Source organism: Falco biarmicus, chromosome 2 (genome assembly GCF_023638135.1).
Source record: "Falco biarmicus isolate bFalBia1 chromosome 2, bFalBia1.pri, whole genome shotgun sequence".
NCBI classification, from domain to species: Eukaryota; Metazoa; Chordata; class Aves; order Falconiformes; family Falconidae; genus Falco; species Falco biarmicus.
The window spans coordinates 84,242,081-84,265,140 of record NC_079289.1 but is presented as its reverse complement, the minus strand read 5'-3'; the positions used below and the strand labels follow the sequence as shown (position 1 = coordinate 84,265,140).

Here is a 23,060-nt window from a genome sequence, read left to right as displayed (position 1 = left end):
ACAGAATGGAAAAACCTGATTTATGCGAAGTAAATACATCAAAGCCTCACAGTGGGAGTACTTCACCAATCCGAAATGAGGAGTTTTTCCTGATATAAATGAAGCACAGCAAGCACTAAACACATGGGTCATGATATCTAGACTTACAGGTGGATATGTTAAAAAAGGAAAAAGTTCAGAATAGGTTTTAAAAACCCACTTTTCACTTCAGTAAGAGAGTGGAAATTAAAAGAAGTCCATCCCTTTATCTCAGAGTTACACTTTGAGCTCCTAACACATCCATAGCTGGGGAAATGCCTTGATTTTCTTATCCTTTTTTTCTGAAAACAGTTGAAAAGGAGTCAAGTGTTTCCATCATTGCCAAAAATAACTTTTTATAACTTCCAAAGAAAGCCTTTGGGAATTAGAAACAATAAATTATGTTATGGCATGTTTTGCATTCATACAGCCAAATTCTCTATGTTCCAAAACAGAATGGCTGTGGCCAAATATCCTATTTCATGCCTCTTTCCCATTAAGCCCTAAATCATGACCAGGAATTTTTTGGAGAGAGTGCCAGTTGGCACAGCTCAGTACCATACAATATACTGGGACAGCAATTTTAATGGTATGGACCACCATAGCACATCAATTGCATTCCTGTACTGCCACTGCCTACTTTACTAGTATAGGCAGAGACAAAAGATCTTTGGAAGCTATCTTCTTATACAGTTCATGGTCAGTTTCTCATGGTGCCCACACCTCCTCACATATCAAAGTCAGGACAAGCTCAGTTGAATTCTGGAAAAATTTCTAGTGATCAGAAGACAAACAAAATCAAAAAAATGAACAAAATGACAGCGAAAACCTTTTAAATATTTAAATCATATATTTGAAACAGGACTGAATTTTGAGTTGCCAATGTGTATTCTTTTCACAGTCATTTATGAGTAATTAAACGCTACAGCCAAGAATAACTGTAATACTTGTGATTATGTACCTGAGAATTCAGACTTTCTTCAGCAATATTGAACTGTATTTCACTTGAATGTTGTACAAATTTAAGTTCCATTGAGGAGAACTCCAATGGTGACTTAAGTACTGTTGCAAAAAACAAATTAATATGTTAATACGGCATTATTTTGACAATTATTTCCTCAAAGTCCCTTCATAAAATCATTGTTTCTGAACATTTAGCAGAAATGTTTCTCCCTTTGTTTTAAAGTTCTGTTTTCTTTCTGTTGTTCCATACTATACACATAATTACTGTAATTTAACTTTCTGCCTTAACAGACCCTTTAGTCATATTAAAATTATTTAAATTTTGTATCTACCAGACTTATAGAATCTGCTTCATATAAAGATGCTATAAATGGAAAGCCACATGATCTTCTTATTGCAGATGAATGCATTTATTTTTGTGACGGTAATCATCACAGAAGACATAAGATTTTATAAAAAACAGCATTTCTCTTAATTTCATATAGCTGGAACAAAGACACCATCACAAATTATGAAGTTTAAAGTGAGGATTTAGAAAAACAAATATTTCCCACAGTGTCATTTTGCTTCTTGATTAAACACTGGAAATTAATCTAGCAAGCATACAGTATCTTTTTATTAAAATCTGCAAGTTCATTTCACAATCAGTGAGGAAGTGTGTTGATCAATTATCTTCTTCTCCTAAAAAGCCCAAAGGATTTCCCAATCATACGGCACATTATGGAAACAACAATACTATCCATATTTCTCTTAAGCACAGGCATATAAACTCTATAAACTAATATTGTTTCAAAGTAGGAACCTAATCTTCTGGAACATTTCCAACAATATGCAACTATGTCACTCACTAAGTCCTCACCTTCATGGAAACCGCCTGTACAAGGAAAACACAGCACAACTGAAAGACTAGGAAAGAACGGAAATTACCCCATGAAAAAAAAACTGTGAGAATGATCATTTAGGAAAAAAAAAAAGTCAGCTCACATGAAGTAATTATATTGATAATATGTCCTCCTCTTTTGTGTCTAGCTGAGGTAGGGCTTGTGTCTTTTCCAGATGAGTTTTCTGTTTTGCTTGGGGTTTTTTTCTCTTTCAGTGCTTTCTTACATACCAATAGCAGTCTCCAAGGGAAAAGTCTTACAAATATTTAAGTAAGAGACCTCCTTTCCTTCTCAGGTGCTGAAGCAGTCCACAAACATTGTTTTTAAAATAATCAAAAAAATATCCATGATGGATTGAAAATATATTGACTACACTGAAGTTAAAAGACTGGATGACTGCTCTGAGATTATTGTGATTCTTTTCTCAGGCTGAACAATCTCAAGTACAAACATTGGATACAAGATATTGATTTAAGCGCCAAAATGCACCATCCTGTGCACTCTGAACCTCAGTCAACCACAAAAACTGTCACAGGGGAAAAAAAAAATTAAGAGTGGAAAACAAACATGCCATAAAGCACACAGTAGTGAGAATTATGCATAACTGAAAAATCAAAACTTAGAATTTGCAAGATGCATCTTACCCACCTTTAATTTTCAGTGATAATCTGAAATTATGAATCAATAACAGACATATTTTTCAAGATGTCAGAATATAATCTAATTATCAAGTTCTTTTTCAACAGTAAAAATAGTTTGGCTAGTTGCCTGCATCTATATGATTATGTGAAACACTGAGTGGTCAAAACATTTATTTAGACTTCTCTCTCTCCTTCCAGTCCATCAAAATTCCTAATAAGAATGTAAATCCATTACTCAAATTTAAATAGAAGCCACACTTCATTTTTCCAACTATTTTTTTAGAGTTGAAAGTATTACATATTCACTTTTAACACTATGATTACTTTTTCTTGGCCTATAATGGTACTTTGAAGAATTTCTATGTGGCAGAAGTACAAATTTGTGATAAAATTTAGATAAGATTGTCATTTATTAGTGAGACTTACTGATGGTATCAATTCATTATTCCACAAAGAAAGGGAAAAGGAAATGAACATTTTCCTTTTTTTTTTCAGGACACATAAATCACTTCTGCACTAGAAATTTGTCATTTTGATTTATGATTTTTTTTTTACTTAGAGATGTGCTTTCTAATAATCACATATACGTAAGTACATTTACCTTTATTCTACGTGTTCTTAAGCTAAATATATGTTGAAATGTTTAATATTAATTTGCTTCTATCACTGGATCTAAAGAAGGCCTATCAGATTTCTTTGATATTTAAAAAGATCTCAGAAGTAAGACTTAAGTTAAAGCCCTACAGAACAAATAAAAAAGGAAAAAACCCCACACCTAAAAATAGATAAAACCTAATAAATTGGAGTTGCTTTTAACCCACATTATGCATTTAACGGGCCAAGCCTCCTTCAGTGCTCCCAAGATGTTTAAAAATTACATAAATATCATTCCAGGAAGATACTCGGTACTTTAGTCTCATCTCAAATAAACAGTGACTGCATATTAAAAACAGAGATGAGGAAAGCTAGTGGATTCAAGTATTCACAATATGTAGGTCTACGTGACTATAAGAATCAGACAGGAGACTAAAAAGAACCAAAAATTATTTTTGAGGAAAGCAGAGAAGAATCATTTAAGATATCTATTTCTTGGTGCAGACAAACAGACTGTAATTTTGGCTTTTAACAAACACTGATGGACCAGAAGAGTGCAGTTCTGCACATAAGAGCAGAAGCAAATGAACTAAATTACCACCAGTTCTCTCAGATGGGATCAGAGCCAGTATGAGACATTTCAAAGGAGTTTTAAATATAGCCAGAGCTCCTAGTTTTGACAGGGAAAGACTTAAAAAAAATAAATTAAAAAATAGTATGAACGACATACTATGCTACACTCCCCAGATAAACTGCTATAAATACTGAGATCTGCATGATAAGGTCTAGAAATACTAATGAATGAGTAGAAACAAAAATGAGTTGAGTTCTGGTAAACTAATTTTTAGATAAGGCAAATAGCTATATAAAAATAAAAAACATATTTTCCCATATGTCATAATTATGCATAGAAAGTTCAGCTCTCCATATATTTAAAAATACAAATCAAAATTAGAAAATTGTGCAAGTTCCCAAGAAATTTACAAATTATAAAATTATCAATCACATTTCAGGTAGAGTAGCAATTCTCTGCAATTGGAATACAAGCAAAAACATCACTGCAAATACAAGTACCCATCAAGTCCCTAGTTTACCTACCAGTCGCTCTAACTCTACAGAATGGAGTAGCCACAGTCACCACCTGCGGCCGAGGAGGAACAATGTGCTTTGCAGATCCCGCAGAAGTTGCAGATGCAGGGCTGGGCTGAGCCAATGGGAAGTCAGCCCGGGGAGTATTAACCAGAAGAGTGAAGTCATATGCTGCCACCTAAAGGACAAAAATAGCATTGTGATCACTTTCCCAAAGAAAGCGGAGGTACTTCTTGAACCATCTGAGTGGTATTACTATTTCAGAAAAATTACTGAAATTAATTTAGGACCTGATGATAATATTAATAGGATGGTAGTTTGTTAGCATCCAGTAGCAACCCTTTAAGTAAGCAATGACCAGACATTTTTTTTTTCCCCACCAAGGAAAAACCTGTATGCCCAAAAGTACCAGGGTTACCAGCACAGCTACAGACAAGGTTTCTGGCAAATCACGGTGGTGTGCTGCTCTCCAGACACTCTCCTAAGCGAAAAAAGATTGAAGCAGTGGTCCAAGTGCATAAGCACAAAAAAGGGTAAACATAAAGCTATGTAAGTTAAGAAAGCCTTTCTCAAATGCTAAAAAGGTCAGTTGTGCATATCCACTGTAAATAAAATGGGCTCCGAAATCAAGGTGGAGCATGAGTTAAATGAAACTGAGAAACCTCAAAGGGGGAGGGGGGAAACAACACACTACCAACAAAAACACTCCAAACCTCAACTCTTAAAACCTTTGCCATTGAACACCACTGAATTCCAGGAGTCAAAATTCCAGTGGTTTTGATCTTAGTTTTATCTCTTCAGTCACATTTTTTTATACAAAATCCTGTTTGTTCACAAGACTGTGTACTTGAGAAGCCAAATTTATTTCACAGCGCACTTTCAAAGAGGCATTTTTTGCCTTTTGCTCTGTCTTTCCAAGGATCAACACACTAAAGTAGTATGTCTCCAGACAAAAAGGTATGAACAATCTTGACAAAGGCAATAGAAGAAAAGAAAAAAAACCACAATCTTCTGCATTGGAAACACTGTTAGAGTTCTTCAAATTCTGTTTTCAACTTGAAGGCCACTGAAATCTTCAGAAAGGACTCTGGCCTATAAAATCTGCATGCTGCTTAAAATTTGCAGGAAAACCAGTTATATAAAGAAGTTATGAATCATTTAAAAGCTTTCAAAAACTGCATAAAATAGTGCATCATGCTTTACTTTCACATATGTGGTACGGAGTGGACTATATAAATTACAGGGAAGGGAAAAAAATAATAAAACTTGTCCTAAGCTAGGACATGAGGCACATATCCATCGGTAACACAATCAACACAGAGCTTAGATAATGAGAAGCAAGTACGCAGCACTTACAGTGTCTGGATTTCAGCAGGGTTTGTAACACACAATTATGAACTCCTGGTGGGAGAGATGCATGCTGAGCTTTGTGGAACATATTGTCTATTTGTGCTTGTACTTAGCAAGAGGAAAGCATTGGATGAGGAGAAGATTTTCTAGTGAGATCATCACAGTCCCTTGATTTATATTGATACTTCAAATCTGATAATGATTAGATTTTATAACATAGAATTGGCTTTTCAAAATTAGCATGCTGAATGCCATTCAAGATTTTTTAGTAACTAAAGCTAGAGGTGTGTCAATAAACAAAGACTGAGTAAAAACCTCCTGATTTGATTTACATACTCTTCTATTTTTGGTATCTCAAGTCAACCCACATAAAACACTTCATCAAGTTACATATTCAAAATATGCTCTTCTGGCATAAAACCACTTAATTAAAAATTAGACTGTGAAGGATCTTTTCTTCATAGTGTGAGAAGTACCTTTCACTTCAAAGTATGTGTGAAATACATGATTTCACATCACTAACAGTGGCTTGTCTGAGTTTTAGAGAAACAACTATCATTTCTTATAGTCGAAAGTAATAAGCATTTCAAGGCTGTGAAATCCATTTAAAAAAATCTTTTAAAACTTTCTCTAGAAACATGAGACGTTTGATAGAACAGAGCTGAAAACATGGTTATTTGGTAACCCAGATAGCTGTTAAAATACACATGTACAAACGAACTGTAAAGTGAACCAGTATTGAGGGAGGTGAGAGGAGGAGAAATTTACAGGACTCTCTAGGTCAAGCATCTCATACAACAGTCACAACAAAGACACAAACTACAGATTGTCACCCTCCTTTGGCTGTGTGAGAAGTTTGCTATATTGGGTATAGCATACCCAGCCTACATCATCACAAGGGTAATATGCAAAATGCTGCATAAATAACCAACTTATCTCGCAAGCATTATGGGTCACTGTGAGGAGAACAGAGAGAAAATGCCTGCACATCACAGGTTCTGAGATTTCTCCCGGACTTGGCAGCTCCCTACAGCCAGCAGGCACTTCCCTACATGGACAATTCTAATACCTGAAAACACCATTGCCAAGAACTGCAGTAAAAAAAGTGACCTAAAAAATCCTCTCCATCCCCAGCATGTATGTCACATATAACAATATAATGACACTACGACTTTAGAGATTAGTAAGATTAGAAATCTTAGCCTATAATAGATACCATTACATCTTCACCTATGCCAAAGAGCACAGTCTGGCACTGCAATTGTTCTTCATCAACGCTGTTATGTTTAGTATGTTTAGGTTGGACAACAAAAAGGTAGAATCCCTTTATCCCTCTCCCAAAGCAGATACTCAAAATTTGGTTTTGGATCCCACTATCAGGAAAATTTGGTTCAGTCGTACTATACAACAGGGTTTTATTTGCTAAGAACTGGTAAACACAAGCAAGTATGTGCAAGACACTCAGTTCACTACATGTAGGACATGAAGTTCACTGAAAACCTACACTTGCTTCAAAGAACAGTGATATGGATTCAGACCCAACATAACTCATACAAAGTTATTTATATAATTAGGAACAAATCATAGACATTTTGTTTCTTTCATACATATATTTCTCTCATTAATGCCACATCAACTAACCTGTATTACAAATGAAAAATTCCTTAAAACTCTATACACCTAGAAACCATATTATAATTCATACACACACACACACATTACTGAAAAAGAATTAAAACTTAATTTCATTTTTTAGGACTTTAATTTGCCCATAGAATCATTATATTTCTTTTTTTATACATATTTTAAGTAGAAAAAATCTGATTCAGTTTTGATCTCTAAAACACCATAACAGAAAATTCACTCCTGTCAGATTATCTACTTGAAAAAAAATAATGACAATATTAATGAATAAACCCTTTATACTATTACTGGACTTACTTGTTAAATAATCTATGAATACTTCACAGTATCTGTCTATTCAGGTATTTTTTGATGCTGCATTTAACTTCATAAACCACAGAATACAGGGAGGGGCAGGAAGCAAGTGGACTAGACAGAGTTCTTTCACAAACACACAAGGTTGCTTATATTATTCCAAGAAATATTTTTCCTGTCCTGATTTACACGAATTAGGCAGTTTAATTGGAAAGGCGGCATCATCTACAAAGTGTTAGTCTTAGCAATTAAAATACTTCAAAATAAGTTATCAAAAAAAGTTTTGCCTGAACAAATTCAGTGGCCTTCGAGGAAGGGTTACAGTGTTGGCAGATGAGGGAAGAGCAACTGATGTCATCTACTTGGACTTGTGCAAAGCATTTGACACTGTCTTGCACAACGTCCTTGTCTCTAAACTGGAGACATATGGATTTGACAGATGGAGCACTCGGCACATAAGGAACTGGCTGGATGGTCGCACTCAGAGCTCCAGTCAATGGCTCAATGTCCAAGAGGAGACTGCTGACAAGTGACATTCCTCAGGGGTATCTATGGGACTAGTGATGTTCAACATCTTTGTTGGTGACACTGCGACTAGGTGCACCCTCAGCAAGTTTGCTGACAACACCAAGCTGTGTGGTGCAGCAAACATGCTGAAGGGAAGGGATCTCATCCAGATGGACCCTGACAGGCTTTAGAGGTGGGCCTGAGCAAACCTCATTACGTTCAACAAGGCCAAGTTGCAAGGTCCTGCATCAGAGCCAAGGGAATCCCAAGCACAAATACCGGCTGGGCAGAGAATGAATTGAGAGCAACCCCCTGCAGAAAGACTTGGGGGTGTTGGTGGATCAGAAGCTCAATACGGCCTGACAATGTGCGCCTGCACTCCAGAAAGACAACCAAATCCTGGGCTGCATCAAAAGAAGCGTGGCCAGCAGGTTGAGGAAAGGGATTCTCCCCCTCTGCTCTGCTCTTGTGAGACTCCCACTTGGACTACTGCGTTCAGCTGTGGGGCTCCTAACATCAAAAGGACATGGACCTGTTGCAGCGAGTCCAGAGGAGGGCCAGGAAGATGCTCAGAGGGCTGCAGCACCTCTCCTACAAAGACAGGCTGAGAGAGGTGGGGTTGTTCAGCCTGGAGAAATGAAGGCTCTGGGGACACCTCACAGCAGCCTAAAGGGGCTACAGGAAAGCCGGGGAGGGACTTTGTGCAAGGGCATGTAGTGACAGGACAAGAGGATATGGTTTTAAACTGGAAGAGGATAGATTTAGGAAGAAATTCTTTACAGTGAGAGTGATGAGGCACTGGCACAGGCTGCCCAGAGAAGCTATGGATGCCCCATCCTGGCAGTGATCAAGGCCAGGCTGGATGGGGCTGTCAGCAACCTGGTCTGGTGGAAGGTGTCCCTGCCCATGGCAGGTGGGCTGAAACTAGATGATCTTTAAAATTCCTTCCAACCCAAACCATTCTATGGGACTTGGCGTAGTAAGACATACGAGAAAGCTAATTTTGGATTATGGATTCAACAAACAAAACTAATAGTTCTGAAAACTTTTATTTAGAGGGCATTTTAGAACAATTTTTTTGCTAGAATTGATTTTAAGAAATCTGTCTGATCAAGAAAGCTCTGCTACTGAAACTCATTTGAATCTATGAAACAGGTTTGATACAAAGTGCATGGTAGCTCTAAGTCCAACATTGGAAAGTGAACATAGCTGAATGGCTTCCTGCCTCAGGCCTAAATATTCAGTATACTGAAAGAAAAAAAAAGGGGAAAAACTATCTGATTATTCATGACAATTATAAATGGCATTTTTTATAGAAGTCATGCATAAAAATTAAACAAATTCAAGCATGGTTGTTCAGGTTAAGGGGGAATTAATTAGAGTTAGAAAAAAAATAAAAAATTTGCAAAAAAACACTTTCAAAGAAGTTATTTCATTCCTGTCTTTACTAAGTATCCCAACACAATATTTTATGCTTCGTAAAATGTATTTTGTTAATTATTATTGTAACACTGCATATATTCTCAAGGTTGAGTAAAATTTTTGCTGTGAAATCCAGGGATCATATAATTTATTTTGCACAAAGAATATCTGACATCTCTAAAATTACAGTACTTGTTTTCACAGTACAACTTCACAGGGAATTGCAAGTAAATCAGTAAGCTAATTTGCGACTATTTTAATTTAAACATCTTCAAAGGATAATACTCATATTTATCATATAATAACATACAGACTAAATATCTTGAAGCATTAAAAATCATTGAATCTTTGTGTAAAAGCTGATTTAAAAGTTTCTTTGTAGCACTAACATATGTATTCATCAGAGATACAAGCACAGAAAATGTAATGCGCGTTAGAAAAAAAAACATCAGTTTGATTCAAATTTAAACCTAGCTGCAAAACAAAGGGTTTATGTCCTGCAACTGTATACAATACACATTTTCAAACTCCCCACAGATTAAACATGAGCTTTTCCTCAAAACATACTTAAATTTTTTATGCAGCCTAAATTCCCCAGCTTTACATCACATATAAGGAGCTTTCTACAATGAATAATGTAACTAGTGTTCAAAGCTATCATTCAAAACAGTGAAATAAAACTAAATCTTTCCCTTGTATATGGTCAGATGATGCACCAATACCCTGTAATTCCACAGCTGCAGATTTTCCATTTCAGTAATGTAATGTAAGAATTCATTTCTTACAGCATGAATTCTGTTCTTCCATTAAAAATAGTCATTAAAGATGCCAAAAAAAAACCCAAAACCGCTTGTCACTTCTCTACAAAAAGCTTTAGCAACAAGCTCTGACAGGTGTGACTTGCTCTATTTATCTCAATCAAAGGCCCTCGTAGATGTCATTATTACACAGCTGTGTATTTTGTCTTTTTTCCAACATGCTGGAATTCTGGAAACTGTTATTTTCCAGCAGGGTTAAGATAAAAAAAAAAAAAAGTCAGGACACTCCTGCACCTTGCTTCACCTGCTTTCCTTACCAGACCATGCATGACAGTGCTGCTAGCAGGTGGATCATCCTGCCTGGGGAAACACAGCAACAGTTGAGGATCAAAGATGAACTAGTATTTAAAGTGATCATGTGCCGTCTGTTTCCCTGGCATAAAGCCGAATGACTGAGGTGCTCCTCACTGTTATCTGGACAGGTAGTTTTCCAATTATTATGTATCTTTTTTCAATCAGGTACACTTAACTGCAACCAGTAGGCATCCCACCAAAATGCAGTATTTGCAATTCCCCATCTCTTTAATAGAGAGAGATTACTTTGACTTCAGTATTGCTTTATTACAATTTTCCTGCTTCAAAACATGCAGTTCATACATTTATAGTTTTACTGCCGTAGATGATGCATTCTAGCCCAATACACTCACAGCAGGCGCTGTGAAACCATTGGTATTTGGAAGCTCCCACAGACACTGCAGAAAGAGCCATGGTCAGAAAAGCCATGCTTCTAAGCTTCTTGGACAGTACAATTTAAAACTTCATTCAAAAATGATCACTGCTGACAATCAATCAATCAACTATAATCAGCAATAATTCTTAGCTCTGTCTCTAGATAGGGATGAGTGAGCTACAACAGATATTTGGCCAGATAGTCATGGGTGTGGGTGTGCTTCATTTTTTTGGTTTTGGGGGTTTTTAGTTTAATTGCCAGAAACAAAATTTCTATTCAGCTCTGAAATGAGAACCCTGCCTAGCCCATCAGACATTCAGCTGGCTAAACCTCCTTATGCAACTATGAAAAAAACCAAAAATGTAATTGAAGCATCTCTCAAAGTTATACCAAAACAGAACCAAAAGCAGCATACAGCCTGTATACAAATATGATATTAAGGAGTATTTGCTTACTTCTCTATATTTTTGCATACTGCTTTCACATACAGCTCTGACTTTCACAGCCAAACACCAAGGTTAAAGTCTCTCCAGTGAGGTGGAGAGCCCTGTCACCTCTAACACCTTCTGAGATGCTGGAATAACAGCAAGACACAGCCAGGCTGTGTCTGAGCAGCATCCTAGCCTTACCTAGAACATATTAACTTCATTTAACTTCTTCGAATATTGGGAGAATTATCTCAAAAAAAATTAGATATTATTTTATAAGCATGCCAACATAATTAATCTCCAAGAGCACTTTCTGTCACCTTGGTGACAACTGCAGGTGCTATTCAGACTTCCTATGTATTTATTTTGTTTGTTAAAATAATTCATTCGTTATTAGAATAATTTCATGCTTTTGTGATTATTTTTTTAAATCAATGCTTCTGAATTATTTTGTTTTAATTTTTCCTTAGTTCTAGTATCTACTTTCTCAGCAATAACAACAATATAATGAGGCTTTGTTGGTTTATAGAGTAGTGTGTCAGTAATGACTACAACAGCAGGAAGTTTTAGTAGAACCAGAAGGCAGACAGAAAAGAATGAAACTCGATGGGGTACAGAAGGTTTGTAGCAGCTGGGAGGTAAGCTGGGTAAGAGTAGTTGTCCAGAAAATGGTGATGAGATCAGAGAAACAGCTGTTAGAGTGCAGAGGCAGGAAATAGTGCTTGCAACCATGAAACCTAAATAGGGGAAGCTCAATATACAGAGATTAGAGTCTTTTTAAGACTGGAAAATCAGGAAAGAGAAGGATGAAATCAGGTGAGAAAAGGGGGACATCTAGATGAGGTAGAATGACAACTCACATCCAAGGGGGAACGTTTTAAGAATCAGTAACTACTGAGAGTTTCCAATCACAGTAAGAGATGCTGGTACCTAGATCACTTTCTTAACAGAACTATACTTATTATTAGTGTACTACTTTGCAGGAGTTAAAGAAAAGCTACAGCATCCTGGGAGGCACATATACTTCCAGATGTTCCCTTTAGTCATGCCATACTGGGCAACACGTTTGGTTTTCAAAGTTAATTTCATTAGCCAGTGCTATTTCTGCCAGCCATCAGTGCTGCACTAACCCTTAGTGATGTTAACTTGTGACCACCAGCAGGTTTTAAGTGCATTTGGGCATGTCTTGTCTAGCAGTAATGAAGCTGCCCCCTGACAGGCAGACAGTAATATCCTTGGAGGATAAGTGAAGCATTGGTTGTACAGTGGGCTTCCCCAGCACCAAGGGCAAACAAAGGGAGACAGAAAGACTAAGCATATGGAGAAAATGGGAAACCAAAATAAAGACATTTCATTAAAGCAGCACTTTTTAGTTGGTTATGAGGTATATAAGGTACCCCCGGAAAGTTTCCTTTTCTAAATTCTTCATTCCTTTACTTCTGAAGGATGTTGTCCTGTTTGCCAAAAATTATTCTCAAAGCTGGAGAATTACTTACACCCAGAGTTTGAAGTATTAAAAAAGGGTGATATCAGAAAACTCAATAGAGAAATCTATAATCAAGAGATGCAATATATTCTATAGATTCAAAACAAGTCCAGTCAAAAATAAGAATTTTTCTTTTCCAAATTTCTATCATAATTAAAGCAGACTACAACTGGTATAACCTTGTCTTCAGTTAGGTAAGTATAACACCACTATCAAATGACAGTTGGAGATACTCATCAATAACAAACAGTTACTGAACAGTATTTCAGATGACAAGTGAAATTAAGCATAAAGAACCATCTGCTATTTCAGCAGTCTTCAGAAACATTAATTTAGGTAATCGCTTGAATATACAGCAGTGTCAGTAGCAACTTTTCTACTCTTAATCCATCCTGCAACTTGTCAAAGAAAGAAAACAGTAATAGAGCTCAACTGCATAAATGGGAAATAAGAGTACTGGGAGACAAATACACTCACCCCTGTCTTGACCAGGGGGAGGAAGGGGGCAGGGGTATTTAGGATTTTAGAGAGTTGGTGTTTCACTAGTCTGTAAGAGAGATGACTGAGCTTCCATTACTCCACTACTGAACTGCAGTGGAGAAAAAGCATCACTTTGAACAGCAGCACTATCACCAGAGAAATCTAATGCCATAAGCAAGAGCAGAACTGTCAGATTTCAGGTTATGGCTCCCATCAACATGTAACGTGGTTTAGATCATATACACAACTGTGTGCTTTTAGCTACTAAAATTAAAGGGGGGGGGGGGGGGAACTGCATCTACAGTGTAGATCAGAAATACCTCTGTTAAATATTTGACAAGACTTAAGTAAAATTGGTTTATGAAAGTAAATTGAAATTGAGGCCTTGGAAGTTATGTTACCTGTTAAATTTTATACATAGTACACACCCTTGTATCATCCATAGAACAATATTGCCAGACTATTTAAATATTTCTGGACTCTATTTATCATTTTTAAATCAGTACATTCATGGCACTCTATTTTTGTGGAATTCCTAACTGAATTTTCTGTATGCACGCTGAAGTAAAGAAAAAACATTTCAAATAAATTAAACACTAGCATAACTAAGCTAAAGTATTAGTTGTACCATCATTACCTTGTTTCTATCTAATTTACAGAGTAAACTCCTCAAAATTAAGTATATTCTATTCCAAAGTAATCAGATGATACAAAACAAAAAACAGGAAAGACTGGAAACTTCGGAGATCTGGAATGTTTTTACAGAAGGGTATTACGGTTTTAGTAACCATCTACTTTCTTTCCTTAGTGTTATATCTATGGTTTATTAGAAGCTAACTGGCTATTAAAAAGCAACATTTTGTTTCTCATTTCTATTGAAAATCTTTCAGTTAGAATAAAAATTTAAATGGTTGTTGAATACTTATGGTTTTAAGCTGAAAAATACTCTTTCAGAGTTACAACAGGTCGCTTTTGTAAATGAAATATTCATCTCTGAAGACTTTACTTGTAAAATAAAATCAAAACTCATTACATTTTGGAGCTTGGCTGTAAGAACAGCAATAATACATACCTACTCATTAAAATTTCAGTCAACCCTTTCCCAATTTTTGTTTTACACAGTTCTATGCTATTTTATGTACTGATTTTTATTTATAGGAGAAGCTAGCTTTTCTACATTGCAATTTCATCATTTTAAGTCACAAATCTATTTTCTTTTGTATAAATTATTGTTTAACCAGTTTGAATTTCACACTTAGCAAGAGACAGCCACAGAGAAGGACTGTTATAATTACTAAGAGTCCTAACACTGGTCTTAATAGGGCCAGAATTTCATCTTTGGAGCAACAACATGCAGTTAGAATATGATTTTACAATGGACAAATGTGATTGTCTGGCAGATGACTTGCTCCCATAGGACAGTATGAAGCATTTCTGGTGATGTTTGTCCAATCCCTTCTTAAGAGTCTTCAATAATGGAGACAGCTTCTCAGGTAATTTATTGAAATGTTTGACTCTTTTTTTGCTACATTGACTTTTTATATCTAATCTAAATCCACCTGGCATAGTTTAAACCCACTACTCATGACCCATCTACTACAATGAACATATATAAATTATATTCCACAGACTACTGCAAGTTAGCTCCATTCTTTAAATAGTTTGTGTTTTCTGCACTTCTGATCATTTCCATTGCTTTCTTTTGGACTTTCTTTCCAAGGAAATTTTCCCACTTCTTTCTTTAAGTGTGGCATCCCAAATGGGAAAATTGTTGCAGCTGCTGTGTTATCAGTACCTATTAAAATAATTATCTTACTTGCTTTACAAACATTATTCCTATTTATATAAATCACTATGGTGTCTGCCTCTACTCTTAATTCTTGTTCAGCTTCTGATGTACAATACCATACAAACAGATTACTCCCACAGCATTATCTAGTCTTGCATTTCTATTATTGACCCTCCCTACTTAAATGAAAGTATCTGTTTTTTTCCTTACTGAGTTTCTCTCCAGTTTGATAATAGGTCACTGGTCATATTCTGTATGTACTATTTTGCAAACACTTACATACTTTTCTAACACTGTATCTAGCCTAAATCTGACTACCTTGCTTATGAGAATGTTGCATCAGACAGCGTCAAGATACTTAAAGATATGACATGTACTGCTTCTCCTCTAAACTCAAGATCTGCTATGCCATTGGATGAAATTAATTTGGTTTAAAACAGCTTATTTTTTATGAATCTATTAACTCATATTCTGTCAGGAAAAATCATCTTGGAGTAGCGAATGTGCTATAAGTTCACACCATCAGTTATTTCACAATTCCTTCCACATGTACACAGAATCTAAACTGACAGTAACAAGAGGAGGAAAATCACAGTGTTGACACAGCCTGTAATATGCAAATATTATTTGAACAATGCTATGAACAAAGGAATTCCCCTTTTACTCAAAAACTAAAGGACGGGAAGGGGGTGGGGTAGGGGTTGAAAAAAGAATATTGTTGACCCTTCCAAGATGCACTGTCTCTGATACTCATTTGTGGCTTTTAAGGTAAAAATGGAGCTAACACAACAGGTTTATATGCTGTAGAAGTGGTCCCCAGCTGCTTGTTCTGAAGCTGGTTCATAATACCAAAACCTAAGTTTTCTTCCAGTTCATTGTTCTCCAAATACATGGAAACCCCAAACCCTCCATTTCTAAAACATTGTTCAATAGGTGCAGATTTAAAATTTCCTAAAGTACTCTCTATTGACACCTACTGCCAATACGTTTTTCCTCACGTAAAACTAACACATAAAGTCTCATAGCTTCAATTTATTTCCCTCAAATAGCTCAACTGGAAAACAACTTTGCCAATCTTTATGACACATAAAACTCCTCTACTTTTGCAGTCCCTCTGTCATCTGAGAGTTAAAGCACAAACAGCTGTAAAAACAAAATGGTTGCCAGTTTGTTGAATGATCTAATGAATGCGTGGTAAGACATTTCAGTTTGTTTACATCATTCCAATTTTTAAGTCACTGAGAAAGCGTGTTTCCTTTCTGTATGCAAACATTTATGTAAAGCAGTAAGTTATATAAAGGTTATTTCAGAACTTGTTTTCTTAAGAAAAGGATTACTATTAAAAAACTATTGCACACACTATAATGTGCATCTAAAATATCTGTATTCTTTCACCATAGAAATATCTCAAAGCTTGATTTTAATTTAACGTAATCACTACTGCCCCATAAACGTACCTCTTTTGGCTTGAAGGACAACAGGCATTGCAAAGCTGACTTTCCCTTTAAGTTAACTGAATACAAATAAGGCTTTGAAGAACAGCAGTCCACCACTGCCAAACAAAATTCAGAATCAAATTAAATATGTTATTACACCAAATAGCAACCTCATAATAGTTGCAGTACTTCAAAGTGATTTCCAACATAAAGTATCTACATATTTGTATGGTAAACATTTCTCACAAAATTAGGAATGAATATAGTATTTCTCATAAGGATTCTGGAGGTAATTTTGAGAAGTGTTAATCACCAACAACTTTCATTGAAGTTATTGATTTGCGAGAATACAATATTTCAGAAAAAAAAAAACACACAACAAAAACAAACCACTGTCATTTACTTTTGACTAAAAGTCTTGGGAGAAAGTAGCAAGTAACGAAAACTAATGTCACAGGGAGAAAAACAGCGGGCTGAAACTGGTTTTCTAAATGCCTTTTAGACATAATCTACACTACAGAAGTTTAGCGGTAAGGCTTGCTTTATTTCAAACTTTCATGTTCAATTTTAAGGCATTGGCAGAAGCACAGGTTTCCAACAAACAAGGTAACATTGCTCTGAGATCAATATTCTTCCTGGAAGACCAGGATCAGTATGCATCCAGTATTCACCATTTGAACAGTGCTGGACCTGACTGGATGCTACATTACTTGTTTCAAGCACAAACTCTGGTCTAGAAATTACGTGCAATGAGTTGATTCCCATGCTGGCTAGTTGCCTGTTCTAGACAGTCTTACAGTTCTCTTCCAAGTAGAGATGACTGACTAGGAGCACTCACATTCCCTTTGAAGTCCACCACATGGTAAGAAAACCCCTCTGCTCTTTTCAGATAATTTTTTAATCATCATCCACATATAGTTCTACATAAAAACACAAATACTATAATATTGTCTCTCAAAAGAAAAAGTCCTGATTTCCTGAGCTTGCAGGGACAAAAGAGGCCGTATAAGCATAGCTGCAAAACTCTCTCATTAATAAAGACATTAGAACAGCAAAGGAGATGCCAGGACTGAAGTATGAAAGGGATGAGCAAGAATCTGCGCTAGTTCTAACAAGAAAGAACAGCAATGTAATTCCTCATATTGCCTCGGTGTCATTCTGAGTTGGGCATTGTGCAGAACGGGGGTCTTGTGATTAACCTGCAGACACCCTGTAACATCAGGAAAAAGTCTGGACCCTTATACTGATGATGAATTAGCTGAAGAGTAAATATTGTCAGAACAGTGAGTAAGAGTCCATGACTAGGAAATTAGTATAGCTGTTCAGCTTTGGTTAGTTGGTTTTTTAGATTGGGGTGTTGTTGTGGTGTTTTGGGTTGTTGGTTTTTGGGGTTTTTTTTTGGAGGGGGCGGGTATTTTAACTGGTGAGAGGGTATTCAAACATTTCAAACATTATTTTTTAACATACCTTAGCAACTTTAGGGGGGGGGGGGGAAACACCAACTACATGCCACCTGATATTTTCCAAATAATATTTTTTTTTATATGTCATTTTACGGGCAAACCAAAATGTCTCCTCTTAATTTATATTAAGCAGCACTTTTAAAACAATTACTTTAGATATTCTTATATTAGAAAATCTGTATAGCAGAAATAGTCTGAGAGATTTTCTCTTAGCATTATCCATTCTTTAATGAAAGTTCTGATACAGCAAAAGGAAATACCTGAATGGTCATTAGCATTCAATTTAAAATCCTTATACTTAGAAAAATCAAACTCCACTCTAGTACATGCTTGCCCTTTGTTCTGTAGCAAAAATGGAATTGTTTTTGTAGAATTGACATAGACACCACCAAAATCAAATAGTTCCTGTGAATTTAAAGAAGAAAAAAAATTTGGGTAAAAGCACTGTCAAGTCAAGTTTATAATTAAAAAGAATGTGAAAGATATAATTGTTCAAAGATTTACAATTTATAACACAACAGTCTTGGTCAATCAATTGTCTTGAATAACCCTTACCTTTAAAATCTTCCCAGGACATAAACCGCAACAATTTAGAATTCAATACAGAAGAAGTTCAGTTTCAACATGAGGAAAGTTTTCATCATTCAACAAACAGATCAGTGGATTCTTTTTCCCCTTATTGCATTTTTTTTTCCTAGAGCTACCTTAAGGAAATCCTCTTGCTTTTAACATACTTTTTCCAGATTGTCAAGTTCAAAAGCTAAAGTTGTCAGCTATTATTTAATGATACTGTTATATGTACATTAGTTTTTCATTTCTCTTCTTAAGTTCTTTTCTTTGATAATTTTCTCAAGAAGTTAGTATAGGAAAAAAATGAAAAATATGAAGTAGGCATGAGCCACTGACATCTAGATAAAGAAAAACACTATCAATCTTACCAGTTGCTACAATTTCTTCATACTTACCACATCAATGTTTATTTCAGGGATCTCTACAAATCCACTGATCCTAAGCACTAGCACTTCTGAATTTCGCACTGCTACCTAAGTGAATGGACAACAATGTGATAGTAGACAAGGTCATTTTAACATAACTATCTCACCAAATCTGTCATAAATACATGGAAAACACAGTTTAAAAAAAACAACAACAAACAACAACAAAAAAAACCCAACAAAGTTATCCCACAGATATAGAGTGAAGAAATATAGAAGACAGAGACAGTGAGTTGTTTAACATTGATAACATGGAGCTGTGGCCTTGCATTTGACAATGTGCAGCTGTGATCCCAAAGCAAAGAGGTAAATAATTTTGAGGGAGTATGAAAAGAAACCTGGATGAAACTGAGACAAAAGAGGAATGTGATCTAACCTCTAAAAGATAAGGAAACAGCGTGAACAGCAGAGTGGCCTATAGTGGACAGCATCTGGGTGTATGGACAGTAGAGTTTGACCGATAATAAAGCTTTCAGCAGTGCATGTGCAGAGCATGAACTTACAAAAGCTGTAACTAACTAACAACAAAGGTCTTTGCTTCACCATCCTTGCAAAGCCTGTGCCTCAATCACCACAAAAAGGCATTCAGCATAATTAATGATGAAAATATGAAAATAACTCTACCCTTATAATATAATGCATTTTTGTCGTGGCAATATAAAGAGGTAAAGAAAATGCCTTCATTTTCTAGAACATATATATATACACACACACACACACACACAGATTCCAGTGAGATGTAACTTCAAAGAACCAGCCATGCTTCTGTGGCATACCGTATCTCGGGGATAGTCATAGATGCCAATAAAAAAAAAAAAAAAATACAACCGTTTTTTTGGATGGATCAGTCTTCTGCAGAACACAAATACTGCTGCAGGAGGAGGCTATATCACTAGAATGAACAGTTTTCTCCAACAGGAGAAAGCTGACGGGATGGGTTAGATCTATCCAGCAGCTGTGAGTATTGGAAAGTATACTACAAATTACTTGACAGAGGTGCTGGTACAAAGTAAAGACTTTTTCCAAGCAGCGCTAAATCTGTTTCAGAAATGGAAAAAAGAAATGGATACTAGGTTTAGCAAGCACAATGTAGTCAGTCACATTAGATGGAGAATCCAGGATTAGAGTGAAAAAAGGTAGCAAAGATCAGCTCTGTGTTAGCACCCTTTTTCCCATTCTCACTTAGCTGACCAAGGACAAGTTCAGGAAGCAGGCATGCAGAAAACAAAATAGGAGTGCAATAAAGATTTAATCCTATTATCAAATCAAATCTATAGTAGATCCAATTCTGAGATGAAGGAATTGAAGACACTGCAGTATTCCAGTCCTGCTCCTTTACATATCTTAACAATTTAAAATATGTTTACTGACATGATCTTCTGAAGACAATCACAGGTTAGTGTCAACAGCTTGCCAACAGTATACAACAAATCAGCTCAAACTGAGAGGTTGTTTTGATACTTCTAAGCAGGACTGAGACAAAATAACAGAATAGGTTGTAGCAGCCATCAACTGCTGTGAGAAAACATTTTTTTTTTTTTTCCTTAAAAAGCATTAGAACACTGGAGATAAAATCCCAAAGATGCTCAATTGTACACACATTTCCACACTAAATAGCACTTAAAAGACAAAATTATTTCAATTTTTAATACCTCTACTCTTGTATCAAAACTCATTTTTGCATTCGGAATGAAATAGACGTGGAGATCAGCATGGCCTCCCACAGGTACTACCCCTTCAGAAGGGGTGATCGTCATTCCAGGAACTGGGTTTGAATCAACTACCTTCAAACAGAAACAGGAAACATTAGTAATACTGAAAAATGGCGGGGGGGGGGGGGGGGTGGGGTGGGGTGGGGGGAAGGAGTGGGGATGGGGAGCACAGCAAAGTGTTTTTGGTTTTGGTAGGGGTTTTTTGTTTTTTAAAATACCAATATATCTATCACAAAGATTTTATATTCTTACAAGAAGAACCTCCATAACATATAATGCTAATGTGGACTTAGAAGTTTGGGGCAAAAATACAGGTAAATAAAATGAAGTAACAGATTCTTAAATATGATGACTATCAGTTTCTACAGTGAAATAATTTTTGCACACAACTTGGAAATTACACATTCTGGTTTTCAGGTTGTTTTCATGAAGTTATTAAAATTAAGGCTTGCTATCTAAACTAGCAAATTGTCCAGAATATTCTACAAAGCATTTTTTCAGTGCCAGATAAATTCATCACTTCTTTTTTTGATATTCAGACTAAGAACATGGGATACAGGATCCTAATACTGTAAAGCTAAGTAATAATACTAGGAGTAAGTATTCAGTTTACCTGTGATTAGTAAGGACAAAATAGAATTTGTCCTCTTTTAATGCACTTCAAATACATAAGTTTTTAAAGCATAGCTACACAAATGATAACGACCAGACCAAGATCAACCAGCCATCTCTTGGCTTAAGAGTAATTGTGGAGGCTTAAAAGGCTGGGTATGTTTGTTTCTCTTCTTGATTACTCTGACTTAATTCTTTTAGGCCCATCCTCCAAGAGTGTAGTGTTAATGCTTATTGTTACAATGCTAAGTTGACAAACAGAGAAATATGGTACAAATCAAAATAAATCAAGTTTTGTAGTACCATAATAACATAGTAACAAAAATTCTGAGTATTTTAATGAAAATTGTTTTGCTTCACTGAAAAAATACCCCAAATTATTCTGTGATCAGGAGAACTAAAGAGGTTATGTTTCCTCCTAATTTGTGTTACGTCTTTACCCACTCTGGCACCCATCTCATCTCTTATCCAATTCATAATACAGCCTATCTTCCTCTCAGATGCTAGTCTAGCAAGGTAATCACATTTCCTAAAACTGATCTGGGTCTATGCATGCACTGACTGGGCAGCCAGTATGAATAGGATGACTCGCCAGTTTACTCTGTCTCTCAAAATATAAAAACATCCAAGCTGTAACTGCTTTTTCATAGGGTACACCAGTATGAGGTTCTACACTCACCACAGGTTCTCATGAAATTTCCAGAATCTTTTAAATCATTACTACTTTGCTGTCTGTCAGTCCATCTATCCATCAATCCAAATCTGACAGAAGGACAGAATTCCTACTCACATAAATCTTGTTCCTCCAGAAAACCAGACAAAAACTTAAGCAGGTCTGTATCTAATAACTGAGAACACAAAACTGTAACAAGATCTGAAAAAATTAACTCACTTCTTCCCACCTCAAGGAATAAAATATGCTTGCTTACTTACTTACAAGAAATAAAATATTAGCTTACTTGGAAGTATGCATGATTGTATCCTATGTTTTGAAGAACGGCAGTCTTACAAGTAGATAAACCCATTGGACTATGACTGAAGGTTATCCTTTGTTCCACAAACTGAACTTTAGTAACACCAAGCTAAGGAGAAAAAAAAAAAAAAAAAAGAAAACAAGCAAACTAAATAACATATTACAGTACAAATGAATGATTCAGCCTAATTTTCTTCTTATTACATAATGAGCTAATACACTTGTGGAAATGCATAATTTAGAAGTATCCAAATAGATAAACACAGTTTGTATGTGAGACAAGATTTACTCAATGTATTGAACTTATCTAGACTCAAAGTGACCAGACACAACCCCAAAGATATTTCTGGGATAGGTTCAAGACAATTAAAATATTTTAATTAAATTTAATTTAACAGCACAAGCTCCATTATTTATTTATTTTTAATACAAATGTGTTATCAGGACAAGATACTTCAGAGTTTTTAAAAGCAGTAGAAATCAATATTCTAATTTACACACATTTACATATGGCAATTTCCAAGGCTTCAAAAGAAAAGAAAAGAAAAGAAAAAAAGATACTCAAGAAAAAGAAAATAAAAGAGAGAGCAGGCACATCAAAATGAAGAAAAGAGTTTTCTTTGTTCCCAAAATGGAAGTTTTAAAGCATGCAGCCAGTAGAATATAAGGGTGGGGAGGGGAGTGCCTCCTTCACACTCCCTAGCATGTAACATGAGATAACAAAGTATTCACCGAAGCTAAATTCCACTGTTTGGAAGACTACCCAAGACATTGCTTTCCAAATTATCAAGTACC

General features: G+C 35.8%; 1 protein-coding gene across 1 annotated transcript in view; it reads right to left on the bottom strand.

The window, feature by feature from the left end:
- The window catches only part of CFAP47 (cilia and flagella associated protein 47), a 343,082-nt gene that overhangs the window by 296,660 nt on the left and 23,362 nt on the right, over positions 1 to 23,060 (bottom strand). Inside the window, exons 17-23 of the mRNA XM_056329101.1 lie at positions 22,252 to 22,374; positions 20,621 to 20,752; positions 18,939 to 19,016; positions 18,234 to 18,378; positions 16,532 to 16,626; positions 4,196 to 4,364; positions 980 to 1,080 (exon numbers count right to left, since the gene is read on the bottom strand). Of these exons, the coding sequence (XP_056185076.1) occupies positions 980 to 1,080; positions 4,196 to 4,364; positions 16,532 to 16,626; positions 18,234 to 18,378; positions 18,939 to 19,016; positions 20,621 to 20,752; positions 22,252 to 22,374 (843 nt within the window). The remainder of the gene's footprint in view (positions 1 to 979; positions 1,081 to 4,195; positions 4,365 to 16,531; positions 16,627 to 18,233; positions 18,379 to 18,938; positions 19,017 to 20,620; positions 20,753 to 22,251; positions 22,375 to 23,060) is intronic.